The sequence below is a fragment of the Engraulis encrasicolus genome, chromosome 7 (genome assembly GCF_034702125.1).
Source record: "Engraulis encrasicolus isolate BLACKSEA-1 chromosome 7, IST_EnEncr_1.0, whole genome shotgun sequence".
NCBI lineage: Eukaryota > Metazoa > Chordata > Actinopteri > Clupeiformes > Engraulidae > Engraulis > Engraulis encrasicolus.
In genome coordinates this window covers 10,439,090-10,461,569 of record NC_085863.1, presented here as the reverse complement: position 1 = coordinate 10,461,569, position 22,480 = coordinate 10,439,090, and the positions used below count along the sequence as shown (strand labels likewise).

Below are 22,480 nucleotides of genomic sequence, written 5' to 3'. Positions count from 1 at the left end.
TCTCTCTCTCTCTCTCTCTCTCTCTCTGTGTGTGTGTGTGTGTGAGAGAGATGTCACAGATGGTAAAATGCTGAACATATTGTCGCTGTTCAAACATGTAGTGCTGAATCACTTGGAGATAGATAGATAGATAGATAGATAGATAGATAGATAGATAGATAGATAGATAGATAGATAGATATATAGATAGATAGATAGATAGATAGATAGATAGATAGATAGATAGATTATTTACAGATGTAGGCCGCCATATTATTTGCTCCCTAAATTGCGAGGCAATTTTGTTTGCAGCTTTCATTAGGAATCCACACAAACCACGTGCGTAAAAAGCTGTCCCCGTGCGTAAAACGCGGAGAACACACATTACATCTTAGAACACATTTCCTATTCATTTAAGTTTAGGCTGTCATATGTTTCGGTTGCTCAAGGCACCATTTAAGGGGATACTGTAACAAATACATGAATAAACAAGAGAGTGCATAAGATTATGAGATGCCATACCAAAGCCATATACTATTACCACACTCAAGTATCAGTTCACAAATACGAATACCCAGCTTCAAATACATTTGCACCAAATTCATGACCAGAACAAAGTGTTTCCAACGCAAAAGTTGCAAACAATTTATCACAACACAGCGTGCTCACCTGCTGACACTCGAAGGTCCACGCGCTGTCTGGCAATGACGCATCAAGTCCGCGTAATGTATCCTTAAAGTCAAGCGTACTGCTGGGCTTGACCATTGTTAAGTCACTGAACTCCGACATTGGAGACAGATAGGAGCCAAACGACTGACTCTGAGACATCATGTCTCCCCCCAGAACCTCCACATACTTAATAGGCCCGTCAGTGTTGAGCTGGATCTGTAGGTTTCTGTTGGGATTCTTATAGCCATCAGAATCTCTTCTAATGCAACAACTTTCGCCCCCTCTGCTACTTCTAGCGCATTTAATTAGTAAGATGAAAAATGTCAACAAAGATAACACAGATACGGAGGCTAATGACAGGATTAAATAGAAAGTGATTTTACTATTTTTCTTGTCTTTTTCTGAGGCTTTGTGTCTGAAATCAGAGACGGGTTCGTGCAGTCCGTCCTCTATGAGTATGTCCACTGTGACTGTGGTGGACTGCACTGGCTCTCCATTGTCCTTGATCTCTATGAGCAGTCTCTGAGAGGCGTCATCCTGCTCTGAAACAGAGCGTTTAGTCCTCACCTCTCCAGTGTAAAGATTGACAGCGAACAGAGACGAGTCTGTAGCTTCCGCCAGTCTATAGGAAATCCAGGCGTTGTGGCCCGAGTCTGCGTCCACAGCTGTTACCTTGGTAACGAGGTGGCCCATTTTAGCAGACCGGGGCATTCTCTGGTGAGACACAGAGCCCATGCTCGCGGAGGGGTAAATGACAACTGGGACATTGTCGTTTTGATCCAGAATAAAAACATTAACAGTGGTGTTGATGCTAAGAGATGGTGAGCCCTGATCTTTGGCTTGTACGACAATTTGGAATAATTTCAACTTCTCGTAATCAAATGAATTCATGCTGTAAATTGTGCCATTTTCAGCATTAATGTAGAAGTAGCTCGAGGCTGGTATATCCTGAAATTTCGTGTCTGCTATAGAATATGTCAGCAATGCATTCTTACTCTCGTCTTTGTCTGTGGCTGACACAGAAAACAAAGACGCACCAGCTGCGTTGTTTTCCCTTACGTATATATCGTAAGAGGCGTGCGTAAACTCTGGCCGGTTGTCATTAATATCTAGTATTTTGACGTGTACAGATTTGCTTGTTGTCAATGGTGGTAAGCCCAAATCAGTGGCTATTATCTTAACATCATACTCTGAATTCACCTCACGGTCCAAGACCGAGTCTGTCACTAAAGAATAGTGGTTATCAAAAGAGGGCTTTAGTTTGAATGGATAACCAGGTGCTACAATTAACTTAACTTTGCCATTCTCTCCTGAATCCAGATCTTTCACATTCAGCAATGCAACTGCAGTTCCGATTGTGGCATTTTCACTTACTGGACTAGGTAATGATGTTAATTTTATTTCAGGCTCATTATCATTCTCATCAATTATATCTATCTGAACCGATGAATGTCCTTCCAATTCCGGTTGACCTTTGTCTTTGGCACTGACGTCAAACATGTACATTTTCACATCTTCATAATCTAATTTCCCAACCACCGTTACTTCTCCAGATTGGGAGTTTACATCAAACGCCCGTTTAACCAATTCGGAGGTGTGCTCACTGAAAAAGTACTCAACTTCACCATTAAGACCTTCATCGAGATCTGTAGCCATTATCGTAAGAACACTTTGGCCAATTCCAGCACTCTCTTTTACTGATGCTTTATACAAGGTGTGGTCAAATTTCGGTCCATTGTCATTGATATCTTGGACAGCTACCTGTATTAAAGCCGTACCTGATTTAACAGGATTCCCTCCATCTAATGCCTTTAGCGTCAACCTGTAAACAGCTTGTTTCTCTCTGTCTAAGGATTTTTCCAATATCAATTCAGGCACCTTCCGTCCATCGATGAGCGTTTTAACATTCAAACGGAAATGCTCATTTTTATTCAATGTGTACGAGTTCAAACTATTGCTACCAACATCTGGGTCATCAGCGTTCTCTAAAGGAAAGCGAGCTCCTGGGGCGACGGATTCTGATATTCTTAGTTGAATTTCTTTCTTATGAAACTGTGGTGCATTGTCATTTATGTCTTGTATTTCCACCTCTACGCGGTGCTGTTGTAATGGGTTTTCAATAACTATCTGTAACGGTAACAAGCAAGCAGCAGTCTGTCCACATAGCGTCTCCCTGTCTATCCTCTCATTCACAACGAGCTCACCCTTTGCCAGGTCCACGGTGAAATATTGTTTGCTGGATTCAGACGCAATCCGCAAATTACGAGATGATATTGCAGATACGTCCAACTCAAGGTCCTTTGCGATATTTCCAACGACAGAGCCCTCTTTCAGCTCCTCCGGTATGGTGTAGCGAATCTGGCATTCAGCCGTCCTCCACAAAAGCAGGATAGAAATCACGCATGATGCCCACCATATATATCCACCAATACCCTTGAAACGTTTCATTTTTCCGGCGATAGTGTCGACATCTCCGATAACAAAGGTGTTTCTGCTATCCACATACCAACGGTAAAACAGCTAACACCCATGCAATAAAATCCACAACATCCTCGTCAGTGTGAACACAGCACTGTCTGTTAACGTCTGATCGGACTGAAACCTACAGTGCCCCGAAAGAGAAAAGGAGTGGATCTCTTTGTGCAGTTCTGTCCCACCATTGGCTGAGTGGTGTGTGCAACCTAATCCAATGAGAAGCAGGATATAATTTAAAGGCACAGTGTCCCTTGGTGGCCTGTCAGTGCATTCTCTGCGCGTGTTCCATACTTCTCTCTGCCATATGTTTTACAAACAGCATAAGTCCACCTGAACGTTTTGCGCTGATCTTAATGACGCTTGTCAGACATGTTTCAGTGCCCAGTACACATATCAGGAGGCGTATGTAGCTGTCCGCGCAAGGAGTGCTGAAGTATAGAAAGCCATGGAGACACACAGAGCTGCACTGAGTTCAGCCCGTCTGTGGGCGTCGCTGTATAGCCATTCTCGAGTTTTTTAGACATGTTCCATGAAGCCTGACTGAAGTCTGACTTTACAAGATAAAGGGTTCTGTATATTGTTAAATGAATGCCACTAAGTAATAGTAATCTAGACTAGGATGAAGAAATATATCACCTAGCGTCATGCCAATTTAAAATATGCTGCTGAATAAACTTTGAACTGTGACTACCATTATCTCTGTGCTCCCAAAGTAAGATAAAAGGCTGTAGAATTTGGATGAAATCCATAAAACACACAACAAACCCCGTGCGTAAAACGGCACTCATACTACTGAAATCACCAAAAAAAAGACTGCGCGTCATATCTTACAGGATGCATTGTCTTTGCTAACTGCAAAAGTAAACACTACTGTGTGTGCGTGTGTGTGTGTGTGTGTGTGAGAGAGAGAGAGAGAGAGAGAGAGAGCGAGAGAGAGAGAGAGAGAGAGAGAGAGAGCGAGAGCGATTGAATGAAAAGCTAATACCCTTCACAAACCTCGTGCGTAAAACGCTATCCATGGTGCTGAAACCACAAAAGAAGACTACACCACGTCATTTGCCACAACATGCATTGTCTTTGCTGAGAACAAAATCGGTAATTATAGTATGTGTGTGTGTATGTGCGCGTGTGTGTGTATGTGTGTGTGTGTGTGTGTGTGTGTGTGTGTGTGTGTGTGTGTGTGTGTGTGTGAGAGAGAGAGAGAGAGAGAGAGAGAGAGAGAGAGAGAGAGAGAGAGAGAGAGAGAGAGAGAGGAGGATGAAGCAGTACACCAATACTTGTCATTTCACAAATGTGTTTACACGAGACAGTACAAACCAAAAGCTTGACCTCATGAAAGAAATCACAACACAGCGTGCTCACCTGCTGGCACTCGAAGGTCCACGCGCTGTCTGGCAATGACGCATCGAGTCCGCGTAATGTATCCTTAAAGTCAAGCGTACTGCTGGGCTTGACCATTGTTAAGTCACTGAACTCCGACATTGGAGACAGATAGGAGCCAAACGACTGACTCTGAGACATCATGTCTCCCCCCAGAACCTCCACATACTTAATAGGCCCGTCAGTGTTGAGCTGGATCTGTAGGTTTCTGTTGGGATTCTTATAGCCATCAGAATCTCTTCTAATGCAACAACTTTCGCCCCCTCTGCTACTTCTAGCGCATTTAATTAGTAAGATGAAAAATGTCAATAAAGATAACACAGATACGGAGGCTAATGAAAGGATTAAATAGAAAGTGATTTTACTGTTCTTCTTGTCTTTTTCTGAGGCTTTCTGTCTGAAATCAGAGACGGGTTCGTGCAGTCCGTCCTCTATGAGTATGTCCACTGTGACTGTGGTGGACTGCACTGGCTCTCCATTGTCCTTGATCTCTATGAGCAGTCTCTGAGAGGCGTCATCCTGCTCTGAAACAGAGCGTTTAGTCCTCACCTCTCCAGTGTAAAGATTGACAGCGAACAGAGACGAGTCTGTAGCTTCCGCCAGTCTATAGGAAATCCAGGCGTTGTGGCCCGAGTCTGCGTCCACAGCTGTTACCTTGGTAACGAGGTGCCCCATTTTAGCAGAGCGGGGCATCCTCTGGTGAGACACAGAGCCCATGCTCGCGGAGGGGTAAATGACAACGGGGACATTGTCGTTCTGATCCAGAATAAAAACATGTACGGTGGCATTACTACTAAGAGATGGCGAGCCCTGATCTTTGGCTTGTACCACAATTTGGAATAATTTCAGCTTCTCGTAATCAAATGAGTTCATGCTGTAAATTGTGCCGTTTTCAGCATTTATGTAGAAATAGCTAGATGCTGGTATATCCTGGAATTTGGTATCTGCTATAGAATATGTTAGCAATGCATTCTTACTCTCGTCTTTGTCTGTGGCTGACACAGAAAACAAAGACGCACCAGCTGGGTTATTTTCCCTTACGTATATATCGTAAGAGGCGTGCGTAAACTCTGGCCGGTTGTCATTTATATCACGAATTTTGACGTGTACAGATTTGCTTGTTGTCAATGGTGGTGAGCCCAAATCAGTGGCTATTATTTTCACATCATACTCAGAATTCACCTCACGGTCCAAGAGGGAGTCTGTCACTAAAGAGTAATGGTTATCAAAAGAGGGCTTTAGTTTGAATGGATAACCAGGAGCAACAATCAGCTTGACTTTACCATTGTCTCCTGAGTCCCTGTCTTTAACATTTATTAAGGCCACTGCAGTTCCAAGTGTGGCATTTTCGCTCACTGGACTTGGCAACGATGTTAATTTTATTTCAGGCTCATTGTCATTCTCATCAATTATATCTATCTGAACCGATGAATGGCCCTCTAATTTCGGCTGTCCCTTGTCTTTTGCGCTGACGTCAAATGTGTACATTTTAACATCTTCATAATCTAATTTCCCAACCACCGTTACTTCTCCAGTCTGAGGATTCACACCAAACGTCGCTTTAACTGAGTCAACTGTGTGCTCAGCGAAAAAATACTCAACTTCACCATTAAGACCTTCGTCGAGGTCTGTGGCTGTTATCGTAAGAACACTTTGCCCAATTCCAGCACTCTCTTTCACAGTCGCTTTATACAACGTTTGGTCAAATTTTGGTGCGTTGTCGTTGGTATCCTGGACATGTACTTGTATTAAGGCAGTGCCTGACTTAACAGGATTCCCCCCGTCTAATGCTTTTAAAGTCAACTTGTAAACAGATTGCTTCTCTCTGTCCAACGTTTTGTCTAAAATCAATTCAGGCACCTTTCGTCCATCATTCAGCGTTTTAACATTCAGACGGAAATGCTCATTTTTATTTAACGTGTAGGAGTTCAAACTATTGCTACCAACATCTGGGTCCTCAGCATTTTCTAATGGGAAACGTGTCCCCAAAGCAATGGATTCCGGTATTGTAATTTCTATTTCTTTTTTATGAAACTGGGGAGCATTGTCGTTTATGTCTTGTATTTCCACCTCTACACGATGCTGTTGTAATGGGTTTTCAATAACTATCTGTAACGGTAACAAGCAGGCAGCGGTCTGTCCACATAACGTCTCCCTGTCTATCCTCTCATTCACAACCAGCTCACCCTTTGCCAGGTCCACGGTGAAATATTGTTTACTGGATTCAGACGCAATCCGTAATTTACGAGATGATATTGATGACACGTCCAACTCAAGGTCCTTTGCGATATTTCCAACGACAGAGCCCTCTTTCAGCTCCTCCGGTATGGTGTAGCGAATCTGGCATTCAGCCGTCCTCCACAAAAGCAGGAGAGAAATTACGCATAGTGCCCACCACGTACATCCTCCAATACACTTGAAATGTTTCATTTTCCTCGTCTTAGTGTCGACATATCCAATAACAAAGCTTTTCCCCCATACTACTAATGGCAACACAAACACCACCTTATTAGAAAATCCACAGCGTAGCCACCTCCATCCTCGTCAGTGTGAACACAGCACTGTCTATTAACGTCTGATCGGACTAAAACCTACAGAGCCCCGCAAGAGAAAAGGAGTAGATCTCTTTGTGCAGTTCTGCCCTGCCATTGGCTGAGTGGTGTGTGTGCAACCTAATCCAATGAGAAGCAGGATATAATTTAAAGGCACAGTGTCGCTTGGTGGCTTGTGCATATGCGTGTTGCATATATCTCTCTACAATGCCACGTATTTTATAAACAGCATATGTCCACATGGACGTTTTGCGCTGATCATAATGGCGATTGTCAGACATGTTTCAATGCCTACACATTTCAGGGTGTGCATGTAGCTGTCCGCGCACGGAGTGCTGAAATATAGAAGTCCATGACGACACACAGGGCTGCACTGAGTTCAGCCCGTCTGTGGGCGTCGCTGTATATCCATTCTCGAGTTTCTTAGACAGGTTTCATGAAGCCTGACTTGAGTCTGACTTTACATGATAAAGGGTTATGTATATTGTTATGTGATTGCCATTAAGTAATAGCACCTAGCGCCATGCCATTTTAAAAGATACTGCTGAATAAACGTTGAACTATACCATTATCTCTGTGCTCCCAAAGTGAGATAAAAAGGCTCCAGTATTTGGATGAAAACCAATAAAACACGCAACAAACCTCGTGCGCAAAACGGTATCCATAGTGCTGATATTGCCAAAGAAGACTGCGCGTCATTTCTTACAGGATGCATTGTCTTTGCTAACTGCAAAAAGTAAACACTGCTGTGTGTGTGTGTGTGTGTGTGTGTGTGTGAGTGTGAGTGTGTGTGTGTGAGACAGTTTTTGTATGAAGTGCATTACCATCTACCAAACCTCGTGCGTAAACGCTATCCATGGTACTGAAACCACAAAAGACGACTACATGGCATTTGTAACAAGATGCATTGTCTTCGCTAAGAACAAAATCGGTAATTATAGTGTGTGTGTGTGTGTGTGTGTGTGTGTGTGTGTGCGTGAGAGAGAGAGAGAGAGAGAGAGAGAGAGAGAGAGAGAGAGAGAGAGAGAGAGAGAGAGAGAGAGAGAGAGAGAGAGATGAAGTAGTGCACCAATACTTGTCAGTTCACAACTGTGTCTGCAGGAGACAATACAAATCAAAAGCTTGACCTCACGAAAGAAATCACAACACAACGCGTGCTCACCTGCTGACACTCGAAGGTCCACGCGCTGTCTGGCAATGACGCATCAAGTCCTCGTAACGTATCCTTAAAGTCAAGCGTGCTGCTGGGCTTGACCATTGTTAAGTCACTGAACTCCGACATTGGAGACAGATAGGAGCCAAACGACTGACTCTGAGACATCATGTCTCCCCCCAGAACCTCCACATACTTAATAGGCCCGTCAGTGTTGAGCTGGATCTGTAGGTTTCTGTTGGGATTCTTATAGCCATCAGAATCTCTTCTAATGCAACAACTTTCGCCCCCTCTGCTACTTCTAGCGCATTTAATTAGTAAGATGAAAAATGTCAATAAAGATAACACAGATACGGAGGCTAATGACAGGATTAAATAGAATGTGATTTTACTGTTTTTCTTGTCTTTTTCTGAGGCTTTGTGTCTGAAATCAGAGACGGGTTCGTGCAGTCCGTCCTCTATGAGTATGTCCACTGTGACTGTGGTGGACTGCACTGGCTCTCCATTGTCCTTGATCTCTATGAGCAGTCTCTGAGAGGCGTCATCCTGCTCTGAAACAGAGCGTTTAGTCCTCACCTCTCCAGTGTAAAGATTGACAGCGAACAGAGACGAGTCTGTAGCTTCCGCCAGTCTATAGGAAATCCAGGCGTTGTGGCCCGAGTCTGCGTCCACAGCTGTTACCTTGGTAACGAGGTGCCCCATTTTAGCAGAGCGGGGCATCCTCTGGTGAGACACAGAGCCCATGCTCGCGGAGGGGTAAATGACAACGGGGACATTGTCGTTCTGGTCAAGAATAAAAACATTAACGGTGGCATTACTGCTAAGAGATGGGGAACCCTGATCCTTGGCTCGTACGACAATTTGGAATAATTTTAACTTCTCGTAATCAAATGAATTCATGCTGTAAAGTGTGCCGTTTTCAGCATTTATATAGAAGTAGCTCGAGGCTGGGATATCCTGGAATTTTGTGTCTGCTATAGAATAAGTTAACAATGCATTCTTACTCTCGTCTTTGTCTGCGGCTGACACAGAAAACAAAGAAGCACCAGCAGGGTTATTTTCCCTTACATATACATCGTAAGATGCGTGCGTAAACTCTGGCCGGTTGTCATTAATATCTAGTATTTTGACGTGTACAGATTTGCTTGTTGTCAATGGTGGGGATCCTAAATCAGTCGCAATTACCTGAACATCATACTCTGAATTCACTTCCCTATCCAAGAGAGAGTCTGTCACTAAAGAATAGTGGTTATCAAAAGAGGGTTTTAGTTTGAATGGATAACCAGGAGCAACAACCAGTTCAACTTTGCCATTGTCTCCTGAATCCTTGTCCTTGACGTTCAATAAGGCCACTGCAGTTCCAATTGTGGCATTTTCGCTAACTGGGCTGGGTAATGAGGTTAATTTAATTTCCGGTTCATTGTCATTCTCATCAATTATATCTATCTTAACCGATGAATGCCCTGTTAATTCTGGTTGCCCCTTGTCTTTGGCACTAACATCAAACATGTACATTTTAACATCCTCGTAATCTAGGTTCCCAATAACGGTTACCTCTCCAGACTTAACGTTAACGTCAAAGGCCCCTTTAACGGATTCAGAGGTGTGCTCACCGAAAAAATACTCAACTTCCCCATTTGGGCCCTCATCAAGATCTGTAGCCAATATAGTAAGAACACTTTGCCCAATTCCAGCACTCTCTTTCACTGATGCTTTGTACAATGTTTCGCCAAATGTTGGTTCGTTGTCATTAACATCTCTGACATTAACTTGTATTAAAGGTGGGATAGGAGATGTTTTTCTGGCACATATTTTACCATATCATCTGAAAAACTCCTCATGACGCCATAGCACCCATTGAAATAGAGTGTTTGGAAAAAAAACGAAATCTTTTGGTCCAGTGTAGAGGGCGTAGTCAGAAGAAAACGGCAACCAATAGAAGTAATACTCATCATCACTTCTATTGGTTTCTGACACGTCCATCAACCGCCAGCACTCACCCCTCCTCCCTGCGCGTTCACCGACTCGTGAACTTGACCGACCCCGCCCCCATCATTCATGCACACGCGACAAGGCTTATCATCACTCGGCTAGTAGCAAGGTAACGAGAGTTAGCAGCAGGCTGAGCTACTTGGAAACTTTGGTGGCTTTTGCAGAGCTACAGGAAGAACTTTGGCTTTTGGAACACTAGACTAACCATGTCAGGATAACATACTCCCTTGGATTATCATCGGACTCGCAAGACCAGACTCCAACACGGGCTGAAAATTTGAAATGGGACCTGACACTCTTGGACACAGATGTCGGCTACGGCAGCGGCTTCAAATACGCTTTGGTGACCATATTTCTAATCGAGAGGTGAGATAATATATTTGTCTGTATAATATTTTGTGAATTGGTTTAGGACACAGTGGTGTCTTTTTTTAAGCAAGTATCCATTGAGAGGGGTCAGAGGATTAGTTCAAGCTCCAACATATCTAGCTGCTACCTTGCTTATCATAGCTGCTACCTCAATCGCTTTATTTTTTTGTGTTTTTCCCCCCTGTGGCATTTATTCTGTGCACATGAACACGTTTTCAGAATTGCTATGTGTAACTCAGACTCTTGTGTGTTTTGCTGCTAGTTGTGCGAACGAGCCAGACAAACCAGCTGGGAGGAGGACGGAAGCACCCCTTCTCCATCCGCGTTCAGTTGCTAAATACGGATCCACCCCGTAGTAAGTAACCTACCATGTTTACGCACACATTACTTTGACCAGCAAAGCCCATGTCTTTCTAGTGGTTTACAAAAATATATCGTTTGCATGTTTTGCTTTGGTACGTCTCTGTTGTATGACTCTGGTAATAGTAGAAGCACAAGCGCAACCTGTTCGCCGCTCCAGCATTGCAAAATAGATTGCCTTGGGTTTTCAAATGTTTACATGATTGTGGGTGTAATGTTGTTAACTCGCTGATGTCCTATTTGAGAAGACGGTAGTTTTGCATTTGATAAATACCACCTAATGACCTAGCCTGAGTATCATCCTCCATAGTGACCGCGCGGGCTCAATACTTTCGCTTCGTGGTCAGCAAGCGAAAGTATTGAGCCAGCGCGGTCACTACGGAGGATGATACTCAGGCTACTAATGACCATGACGGCTACACGGCAGATCTTTATTGTGATGGCTACACTGAATGATCACATGGAGATGCCGGTACATTATTTGTTTTACCCTGGTTATATTGAAATGTTCTGCTTTGTCCATTCCAAGGTGTGGTGTTTTCCATAGCTGTTCCTTGCTCCTGTTTCACAACATATCAAGGCTGCCAAGTAAATGAAGAATGAATCACCGCACACTGGTAGTTTATTTTATTCATGTTTGTGGGTGTAATTTCGTCCAGTTGCAGATACTACTATCCTTTTTGGAATGATCTGCCTTTGAAAAACAATGGTTCTATCTGACAAAAGCGAACAGATCCTGTAGTTGTAATTGATACACTAAATCAGTGTTTCTCAACCTTTTTTTAGGCGCGGCACCCTTTCAATTCATGGAAAATTTCAAGGCACCCCAAACCAAGTAGCCATATAGCATCACATCCGATACCACACAAGCTTAGAATGTAACACATTTGGAGACACACAACCTAGTAGCACGACCTACGTTCAAAGTTGCAGCTGGGGTGACCAATATTTACTTTATTGTGGGTAAATGGCAGATCAAAGATTCCACTGACTAACATTAACTTATCAATTTTGACAAATATGTTTTATGTTATATAATTTATTTATCAGCCATGTTTCCGCGGCACCCCTGAGGGGGCCCTACGGCACCCCAGGGTGCCCCGGCACCCCTGTTGAGAAACACTGCACTAAATTATGATATTCCTATGTGTGCGCGCACACGCGCCAAGTTTTCAATTCAACACACTGGGACACTTTTCAGTCTTTGAGGTTGCTGGAATCAACACAGACTACCTCCATGCACCTTATCAGAACACTTTGCATGTTTTTGTATACTTGTCCCCTTTGTGTATTGCTGCTAATCTTTCTCTTTCTAGGTTCTGTTGGTTGCATGCAGATTGTGCCAGATGATTTATCTGTCTATGGTCTAAGCATGGGCTCTGTGCTAATATGCAATTTGTGCTCTTTTTTCCCCTCAGGTCAGCCAACAGGGTCCTTCCACAACCACATACTTATGCCAGTAAAAGCCACAGCTTTTCTCCTCCAATCCAAGAAGCCTGGACTGCAGTCACCATCTCAACACACCAACCAAGAGAAAGGCGGATGGCTCAATTCAGTATGTAGTTCTGCAAATATTCTCAAAGGTCTTCACAGCCCCCCATGGTGCAGAATGCATTTACATTTATTTGTGTAAGGTCAAAACAATGCTGATTACAGAACATAACTAGGGCCATGAATGAAATTTGAGGTAGCAGCCAGCCATCACCTGATGGTGAGAGGTGTTCCTAAGATCAGAGAGAAGCAGGTTGAAATCCCATCCTTACCTCTCCCTACCTACACCTCCATCCACAGCTGAAGTGCACTTGAGCAAGGCACACAAGTCCACTTAGGTCCTGGGACTAACCCTGCTGTGTAATTTGATGTAATGAAGCCCTAATATAGTCTAACACATTGCTTGTTACAGATATGGAAAATTGCACAATAAAAGTTCCAGGACATGAAGGCTGCATACTGTGAACGTCAACCTTCAGGGCACCGTCCTGCGCAGAAGACTTTCTACCCTAAGAGGGATGGCTGACCGCAGACACTCACAACCAGGTGAGCCCAGATAAAGGAGTTATTTTTGGTGTCCCTGCCCCAACAACCCAGGTTACTTACATTTAAAATGTCACTGGAGCTACTGTCAGATATGTGATTTCTAATTCTGTTTATCTTTTTACAGCACAGACGCCTCCAACCTCAAACTAGGCCCTTCACAGTTGCTGCACTTACCCACCTTCCCAGAGTTTTTGTGTGGTAATGACAACTGTAAATATAGTATAAAGTAATGTATCTAGTGTCATGTGTAATACATTGTTTAAATTGTCCATACATTTCAATGACAGTAAATATTGGTGGACACAATTTGACTGTGTGGCTTTTTTTAATTCATTCTCTGACTGAAAATGCATGGTTACATAATTTATATATTCCACAAGACCACAATCAGAAGAACATTTGACAGGTTGCATTTATTTTCTATGTATGAAAAAAACAATGGTAACAAGACAAACGTGGTTCCAAACCAAAAAGGTGATGAATGCTCCTACAGATAATGAAAAATAATAAAAGTCTGCACACTACTGGTTTGTGTGTTTTATACCGTACTCTGTATAAACCTTTTATATTGCTCTAGTGGAGCAGGGTAACCCTGGCTAATCCTGGGTATTGTACTGTGTATTACAACGTCAGCCCTGTTCAAGTGCCCCATACTGTCTGTAGGCTGCATGCCTGAAGAGACCGTTTCTCTCACCTGGTCCTACATCAGCCCAAAGTCTTATCAAAACTGAGAACACCACAGCTTTTCCTTTCAATGTTCATGGGCATCTCCTTACAGATTGCGCAGAGGCGCCAGGTTGGTTGTGCTACTGGGCTGTGACTGAGGACCAGATGTCATGTGCCAGGTCGAACATCAAACTGGGGTCACGGGTCAGGGCACGCTGCAGTAACCGATGGGATTGCTTCAAATTCAATGATTGAATCAAGGCCTGCAAAGCAATAAATACATTTTATGTAGTGCATTTTCTATTTGATGATGGGGACTAAATAACTCTATTGACAATAAGACCAATATGGACATAAGCAATCATTATTGTGTATATAAATAAAGATGTGCCAATTATATGCATACAACGTTTTCAGTCAATTTCTTACAAACTGGTGTTGTGCCAGGGGTTACACAGATGTATGAAGTAGATGGGCTTTTATGGATGTACTTGAACTACCACTGGTGTTGTGTACCTACAACCATGTAATATCACACTACTACTCATAGGAGTAGAAATATTGTAATGGTTATCACAACAGGTGTACTCGTGTTGCGATATAGAGTACATCCGTTGTGATAACATCCATTACAATACTTACACATCTGGAGGAATACAGCAGGACAATGTTATTGAGGGATGAATGTACATCCTTACAGTTAGCAGGGCGTCAATTCTGTTGGAGTCTCCCTAATCAATACCCCCGACCTCTGCTGCGTCTATCTTCCTCCTCCTCCATCTCTGGCCATCGGTCCTACTGGGCTGTTAGGTCGTTATGATTGTGATGGGCCAGGAAAGTCAGAGTTGGAGCTCTCGTGGTCGTGGAAGGTCTAAAAGCATATGAAAATATCGTCAGCCAAAACAATTTCATTAGCGTTGATCAGTTCGGTTGTTTTTCTTTACTCCCTCTGTCCCTGTGTCTGCGCGTGCGACAACCCAAGTGAAATCTGAAGTCATAGCCTAAAACACTACGGATTGTGGTGTCGGGTATATATAAATACACTAGTAAAATGTATACTGCGGTACACATCTGTCAAAATAAATCCATGTGTCAGTACTGTAGCTACTGGCTAGAACTACTGTCTAGGGATGACAGTATAGCATCTGTCATCAGTGTTAGGAAGTTAGAATGAGATATCTAAGTAACACGTATCAAGTCAAGTTCAATAACTAATCTAGTATACATCTACTGTCATCAATATTTCTTGAAATGGCAACCATGACGGCCTGTGCGTTTATTGTGATGTTGAACATTCTTACCGTAGCCGGAGACGGTGCCATGGCTGGAAGTTAGCTTGGCTAGTCGCTTTGTCGTGGCTTCTAGCCCGCCCCCCCGCCTCGTGAGCTCTCGTGGGTTCCCGGGATAATCCGAACACTTGACAGACTGCATGCGCGTTCATGTGTTTTGAAGGCGTGGCTTTGAGGGGAGGGCTGAAGGGAGAGGCGGGCTGTGTATTTTCAAAAATATAGCTCACAGGAACCGTTTTTCAAAGATCTCCAACCCTACCTTTAAAACCGTACCAGACTTAACTGGATTCCCTCCATCTAATGCTTTCAAAGTTAATCTGTAAACAGCTTGTTTCTCTCGGTCTAAGGATTTGTCTAATATCAATTCAGGCACCTTCCTGCCGTCGATCAGTGTTTTTACATTCAAACGGAAATGTTCATTTTTATTCAGGGTGTATGAGTTCAAACTATTACTACCGACATCTGGGTCCTCAGCATTCTCTAATGGGAAACGTGTTCCCAGAGCAATGGATTCCGGTATTGTTATTTCTATTTCTTTTTTATGAAACTGAGGAGCATTATCGTTTATGTCTTGTATTTCCACCTCTACACGATGCTGTTGCAGTGGGTTTTCAATGACTATCTGTAACGGTAACAAGCAAGCAGCAGTCTGTCCACATAGCGTCTCCCTGTCTATCCTCTCATTCACAACGAGCTCACCCTTTGCCAGATCCACGGTGAAATATTGTTTACTGGATTCAGACGCAATCCGTAATTTACGAGATGATATTGACGATACGTCCAGCTCAAGGTCCTTTGCGATATTTCCCACGACAGAGCCCTCTTTCAGCTCCTCCGGTATAGTGTAGCGAATCTGGCATTCAGCCGTCCTCCACAAAAGCAGGATAGAAATCACACATGGTGCCCACCACGTACATCCTCCAATACACCTGAAACGTTTCATTTTCCTCGTCTTAGTGTCGACATATCCAATAACAAAGCTGTATCCGTAATGGCAACACAAACACCACCTTTAGAAAATCCACAACGTAGCCACCTCCATCCTCGTCAACGTGAACGCAGCACTGTCTCTTAACGTCTGATCGGACTAAAACCTACAGCGCCCCGCAAGAGAAAAGGAGTGGATCTCTTTGTGCAGTTCTGCCCCGCCATTGGCTGAGTGGTGTGTGCAACCTAATCCAATGAGAAGCAGGATATAATTTAAAGGCACAGTGTCGCTTGGTGGCCTGTCAGTGCATTCTCTATGCGTGTTGCATACTTCTCTCTACAATGCCACATAGGCCTATTTTACAAACAGCGTAAGTCCACATGAACGGTTTGCGCTGATCTTAATGACGCCTGTCCGATATAATTCAGTGTCTACACATTTCAGGAGGCGTGCGTAGCTGTCCGCACAGGGAGTGCTGAAATATAGAAGTCCATGGAGACACACAGAGCTGCACTGAGTTCAGCCCGTCTGTGGGCGTCGCTGTATATCCATTCTCGAGTCTCTTAGACAGGTTTCATGAAGCCTGACTTAAGTCTGACTTAACATGATAAATGGATCTGTATATTGTTATGTGAATGTCACTAAGTATTGTAACAGTATTGTAGACCAAGATGAAGAAATATCGCACCCAGCGTCTTGCCACTTTAAAAGATACTGCTGAATAAACTTTGAACTGTGACTGTGCAATTATCTCTGTGCTCCCAAAGTGAGATAAAAAAGGCTGCAGTATTTGGATGAAAACCATAAAACACGCAACAAACCTCGTGCGTAAAACGCTATCTATAGTACTGAAATCGCCAAAGAAGACTGCGCGTCATTTCTTACAGGATGCATTGTCTTTGCTAACTGCAAAAAGTAAACACTGCTGTGTGTGTGTGTGTGTGTGTGAGAGTAAGTACGAGAGAGTATGTGTTTTTGTATGAAGTGCATTACCACCTACCAAACCTCGTGCGTAAAACGCTATCCATGGTGCTGAAACCACAAAAGACGACCACACGACATTTGTCACAAGATGCATTGTCTTCGCTTTCAACAAAAACGGTAATTACAATGTGTGTGTGTGTGTGTGTGTGTGTGTGTGTGTGTGTGTGTGAGAGAGAGAGAGAGAGAAATAAATTACGATGAAGTAGTAAAACACCAATACTTGTCAGTGCACAAATGTGTTTGCAGGAGACAGCACAAACCAAAAGCTCATGAAAGAAATCACAACACAGCGTGCTCACCTGCTGGCACTCGAAGGTCCACGCGCTGTCTGGCAATGACGCATCAAGTCCACGTAATGTATCCTTAAAGTCAAGCGTGCTGCTGGGCTTGACCATTGTTAAGTCACTGAACTCCGACATTGGAGACAGATAGGAGCCAAACGACTGACTCTGAGACATCATGTCTCCCCCCAGAACCTCCACATACTTAATAGGCCCGTCAGTGTTGAGCTGGATCTGTAGGTTTCTGTTGGGATTCTTATAGCCGTCAGAGTCTCTTCTAATACAACAACTTTCGCCCCCTCTGCTACTTCTAGCGCATTTAATTAGTAAGATGAAAAATGTCAATAAAGATAGCACAGATACGGAGGCTAATGACAGGATTAAATAAAATGTGATTTTACTGTTTTTCTTGTCTTTTTCTGACGCTTTGTGTCTGAAATCAGAGACGGGTTCGTGCAGTCCGTCCTCTATGAGTATGTCCACTGTGACTGTGGTGGACTGCACTGGCTCTCCATTGTCCTTGATCTCTATGAGCAGTCTCTGAGAGGCGTCATCCTGCTCTGAAACAGAGCGTTTAGTCCTCACCTCTCCAGTGTAAAGATTGACAGCGAACAGAGACGAGTCTGTAGCTTCCGCCAGTCTATAGGAAATCCAGGCGTTGTGGCCCGAGTCTGCGTCCACAGCTGTTACCTTGGTAACGAGGTGCCCCATTTTAGCAGAGCGGGGCATCCTCTGGTGAGACACAGAGCCCATGCTCGCGGAGGGGTAAATGACAACGGGGACATTGTCGTTCTGGTCCAAAATAAACACATGCACAGTTGCGTTATTGGTCAGAGGAGGGGAACCCTGATCTTTCGCCTGCACTAGAAATTCGAATACTTTGATTTTCTCATAATCAAAAGAATGCATGGTGAAAACACTGCCGTTTTCTGAGTTCATATAAACATAAGAAGACATCGGGATGTCCAGTTTCTGTGAATTCATGACTGAATAAGTTAGTTTAGCATTTTCTCCTACATCAGAGTCTGTAGCTGACACGGAACAAAGTATGGAACCAGCTGCGCCATTTTCTTTCACATACACGGTATACAAGGACTGAGTGAATACTGGTGGGTTGTCATTGACATCCAACGCCTCAACCATAATGTTTTTCTTTGATGTAAGCGGCGGTGATCCAGAATCAGACCCCTGGATTTCAACCATGAACTCTGGGTACTCCTCTCGATCTAATGCACCTGCTGTGACGAGGGCATAATTATTGGAAATGGATGGTTTAAGCGTAAATGGCAGACCTGGCGCTATGGATAAAGTCACTCGGCCATTATCACCCTTGTCTGCATCCTTGGCACTAATCAAAGCCACTACCGTCCCTACGGGAGCGTCCTCTCTGACAGGACTGGGTGCTGACTTTAAAATGATTTCTGGAACGTTGTCATTTACATCTAAGATATCCAAATGGACGCTACAAACACCCTCCATAGCTGGTGCCCCTTTATCTCTGGCTACTATGTCAAATTTGTATGAACTGCCAGATTCATAATCAATTTGGCTTTTTACCTTTACTTCTCCCGTTGTCGCATCAACTGAAAATAACTTCTGAAAAATCTCGGTTGTGTGGGGTCCAAATGAATACGATATTTCAGCGTTGACGCCTTCATCCCTGTCAACAGCTTTTACTGTAACTACTACCACACCAATCGGCGAGTTTTCAGTCAGCTGTGCGTCATATACAGCCTTCTCAAAGGCCGGAGCGTTATCATTAATATCCAGGACGCGAATCTTGATTTCTGCGGTACCAGACCGTGCTGGTGTTCCTCCATCTATGGCGGTGAGTAGTAGAGTGTACACCGCTTGCTTTTCTCTATCCAATGTTTTTTCTAAAACTAGTCCCGGCAGCTTGGTTCCGTCTTTGTTTGTTTTGACGTCAAGTTTGAAATTATCATTCTTACTCAGAGTGTAAGATTTTAATGAGTGTGAGCCCACGTCAGGATCCTGTGCAGATTCCAGTCGGAATCTTGTTCCCGCTACTGTGGACTCTGCAATGTTTAAAACGTGCTCGTGGGTCTGAAATACTGGATAGTTGTCGTTTATATCCTGAATTTCAATCTCCACACGATACATGTTCAGTGGATTTTCTATTATCATCTCCAGAGGCAACAAACAACTCGAGCTTTTCGCGCATAGCTCCTCTCTGTCAATCCTTTCATTCACAACAAGGTCGCCTTTCACCAAGTCCACATCGAAATACTGCTTACCAGACTCAGAGGCTATCCTCAACCTACGTTCGGAGATCTCAGCCACTTCCAAGCTAAGGTCCTTGGCTATATTTCCCACAACCGAGCCCTCCTTTAGTTCCTCGGGAATACTGTACCGAATCTGTGCGTCCGTCGTACTCCAAAAGGCTACTGCGTTAAACAGCAGCAGCACCCACAGCTTCGTGGGCATTTTTCTCATCACTGGTCCCATTTCCAAACACGTTCTTTCATGTCGATTACGTTTCCTGTATGGATTTCACTAGATTCCAGTGCGAATTCATATCCATAAATCACATTTGATCAATCTGCATTGTTCCCAGCAAGAGCGCTATGTTCACGCCATCTCCGTGTATCCGTGTACTGACTAGTGTATGGGCTACAAGCTGTGGCTGCGAGACAGTGGATCTCTTTGTGCTGCGCCACGTTCTATTGGTGGAGAGCCTTCCAATAAGCCTTCACGACAAATCGCATCTTAAAGGAACAGCGCACTTGAAGCTTGCATGCTGTTGGATATGTATAAAGTAGAGGCCAGCTGACTGTATCACACACACACACAATTGACGTTGAATGTGAATGGAATAAATTACCAAGTTGTTTGACTTATGTGTTTGCTTTGAGGCATTTGCTTAAGTCTTACATTTAAAGTAGTCAACAGATTGGATTTATATATACAATGGAAAATGTTTTCTGATACGACTGGGCCATATTCATATGTCAGATCTCAATGCACCCTCTCACCAAGGACCCGCAGGCCTCTGTAGCGATTTCAGGACCGTGGAGAGCAACCACTTTGCAGCGCTGCTTTATACCATCGGGACAGCTAACCACCTTTTCAGGAAGTGCTTCACGTTAGTTATTTCAATGTTTTAATTAATATCACGCATCTTGTGTGTGTGTGTGTGTCTGTGTGTGTGTGTGTGTGTGTGTGTGTGTGTGTGTGTGTGTGTGTGTGTGTGTGTGTGTGTGGAGGAGGGGGGGGGGGGGTATGGAAATGCTTTAAGTATCGCATTCACTGAAAAAAGTGTAATACAAGGACTTATATTGAATGGACAGCAACTGCCACAAACTGCACATTGTGTGGAAATGTTTACAGTATCGCATTTTTTTTAAAAGTGCTCACCTGTTGACACTCGAAGGTCCATGCGCTGTCTGGCAATGACGCATCAAGTCCGCGTAATGTATCCTTAAAGTCAAGCGTACTGCTGGGCTTGACGAATGTTAAGTCACTGAACTCCGACATTGGAGACAGATAGGAGCCAAACGACTGACTCTGAGACATCATGTCTCCCCCCAGAACCTCCACATACTTAATAGGCCCGTCAGTGTTGAGCTGGATCTGTAGGTTTCTGTTGGGATTCTTATAGCCATCGGAGTCTCTTCTTAAACAGCAGCTTGGGCTGTCTCTTGCTTCCCTTGCGCACTTAATCATCAGTATGAAAAACGTTAACAGAGACAGTACTGACACCGAAGCTAACGATAAGATCAAATAAAATGTGATTTTACTGTTTTTCTTGTCTTTTTCTGACGATTTCTGTCTGAAGTCAGAGACGGGTTCGTGCAGTCCGTCCTCTATGAGTATGTCCACTGTGACTGTGGTGGACTGCACTGGCTCTCCATTGTCCTTGATCTCTATGAGCAGTCTCTGAGAGGCGTCATCCTGCTCTGAAACAGAGCGTTTAGTCCTCACCTCTCCAGTGTAAAGATTGACAGCGAACAGAGACGAGTCTGTAGCTTCCGCCAGCCTATAGGAAATCCAGGCGTTGTGGCCCGAGTCTGCGTCCACAGCTGTTACCTTGGTAACGAGGTGCCCCATTTTAGCAGAGCGGGGCATCCTCTGGTGAGACACAGAGCCCATGCTCGCGGAGGGGTAGATGACAACGGGGACATTGTCGTTCTGGTCCAGAATAAAAACATTAACGGTGGCGTTGCTACTAAGAGCAGGCGAGCCCTGATCTTTAGCCTGAACTAAAAACTGGAATACTTTGATTTTCTCATAATCAAAAGAATGCATGCTGAAAATGCTCCCATTTTCCGAATTAATATAAACATAAGACGAAACCGGAAATTCTTGCTTACCTGAATCTAATATAGAGTAACTAAGTTGTGCATTCTTCTCTATGTCTGGATCCTGAGCTGACACAGACGATAACAATGATCCTGGTGCGCAATTTTCCTTGACATAAACCATGTAAGACTTTTGCGTAAAGACAGGGGGGTTATCATTTGTATCAGATACTGAAATAGAAATTGTTTTCTTTGTTGACAACGGTGGTGAACCCAAATCGACAGCATTTAATTGGACGTCATATTGGGAATGAATTTCCCTGTCTATATGCGCATTCGTAACCAACATGTAGTGATTAGACAATGAGTGATTAAGCTTAAAAGGGGAGTTTGACGCTACTTCAACTTTTACTTTGCCGTTGTCCCCACTGTCGGCATCTTTTGCACTAATGAGTGCCACCACCGTGCCAATTGGAGAGTTTTCAGGTATGGGACTAGTCAGTGAGGTAATGACGATCTCTGGAGAATTGTCATTAACATCATTGACTTTTATCTTCACAGTGCAGTGCCCCTCCATTCGTGGAGTACCCTTGTCCTTAGCAAGAACGTCAAACGAGTGTAAATTTGACTTTTCATAGTCTAGTTGTCCTTTCACGGAAATGGCACCTGTTTCAGAGTCAATATCAAACAATGTCCTTATTGCATCCGTCGACTGCTGACCAAAAAAATACTCTACCTCTCCATTCAGACCCTCNTCTAAATCTAAGGCTTTTACCTTTACCACTTCTTTCCCCGGTGCTACATTTTCGTCAATGCTTACCTCATAAAATGGCTTTTCGAACAGGGGGGCATTGTCGTTTATGTCTAGCACTGTTATCATAATTTCCGACGTGCCTGTTCTCACTGGAGTTCCCCCATCAACAGCGGTCAGTATTAATTTGTGAACCGCTTGTTTCTCTCTATCGAGGTACTTATCCAAAACCAGTTCTGGAATCTTTTTCCCATCATGGGTCTTCACGTTTAATTTGAAGTTATCATTAGTGCTCAGACTATAGGACCGTAAGGAGTTCGATGCAACGTCGTTATCTTCAGCTTTTTCCAGAGGGA

The 22,480-nt window shown here is 43.7% G+C and overlaps 6 protein-coding genes and 2 long non-coding RNA genes across 17 annotated transcripts in view; 1 reads left to right on the top strand and 7 right to left on the bottom strand.

Annotated features, from left to right (window-relative positions):
* The window catches only part of LOC134452453 (protocadherin beta-16-like), a 239,861-nt gene that overhangs the window by 38,070 nt on the left and 179,311 nt on the right, over positions 1–22,480 (bottom strand). The gene's annotated exons all lie outside the window — the stretch shown is intronic.
* LOC134453266 (protocadherin gamma-C5-like) lies at positions 436–3,165 on the bottom strand. Its single transcript, XM_063204140.1, has 2 exons — positions 633–3,165; positions 436–446 (listed from the first exon to the last, which is right to left on the bottom strand). The coding sequence occupies exons 1-2, from the start codon at positions 3,094–3,096 to the stop codon at positions 436–438; spliced, it is 2,475 nt and encodes an 824-aa protein (XP_063060210.1). The 5' UTR covers positions 3,097–3,165.
* LOC134453265 (protocadherin gamma-C5-like) lies at positions 4,135–6,933 on the bottom strand. The gene is made up of 2 exons (XM_063204139.1): positions 4,441–6,933; positions 4,135–4,146 (listed from the first exon to the last, which is right to left on the bottom strand). The coding sequence occupies exons 1-2, from the start codon at positions 6,931–6,933 to the stop codon at positions 4,135–4,137; spliced, it is 2,505 nt and encodes an 834-aa protein (XP_063060209.1).
* LOC134453264 (protocadherin gamma-C5-like) lies at positions 8,170–9,999 on the bottom strand (the record flags this gene model as incomplete). Its single annotated transcript, XM_063204137.1, has 1 exon — positions 8,170–9,999. A coding segment is annotated over one exon (1,830 nt), but the record flags the coding sequence as incomplete, so codon positions are not given.
* LOC134452448 (uncharacterized) lies at positions 12,353–13,423 on the top strand. Its single transcript, XR_010035459.1, has 3 exons — positions 12,353–12,484; positions 12,833–12,966; positions 13,091–13,423. It is a non-coding gene; the product is annotated as an uncharacterized LOC134452448 (long non-coding RNA).
* LOC134452450 (uncharacterized) lies at positions 13,273–15,175 on the bottom strand. The gene is made up of 2 exons (XR_010035460.1): positions 14,331–15,175; positions 13,273–13,895 (listed from the first exon to the last, which is right to left on the bottom strand). It is a non-coding gene; the product is annotated as an uncharacterized LOC134452450 (long non-coding RNA).
* Positions 15,875–19,694, bottom strand: LOC134453263 (protocadherin gamma-C5-like). The gene is made up of 3 exons (XM_063204136.1): positions 17,133–19,694; positions 16,735–16,755; positions 15,875–16,015 (listed from the first exon to the last, which is right to left on the bottom strand). The coding sequence occupies exons 1-3, from the start codon at positions 19,578–19,580 to the stop codon at positions 15,875–15,877; spliced, it is 2,610 nt and encodes an 869-aa protein (XP_063060206.1). The 5' UTR covers positions 19,581–19,694.
* pcdh1g22 (protocadherin 1 gamma 22) overlaps positions 20,457–22,480 on the bottom strand; it is a 2,783-nt gene continuing 759 nt past the window's right edge. The window contains exon 1 of the mRNA XM_063204135.1: positions 20,457–22,480. This exon is cut by the window's right edge and continues 759 nt beyond it. Coding sequence (XP_063060205.1) covers positions 20,457–22,480 — 2,024 coding nt within the window.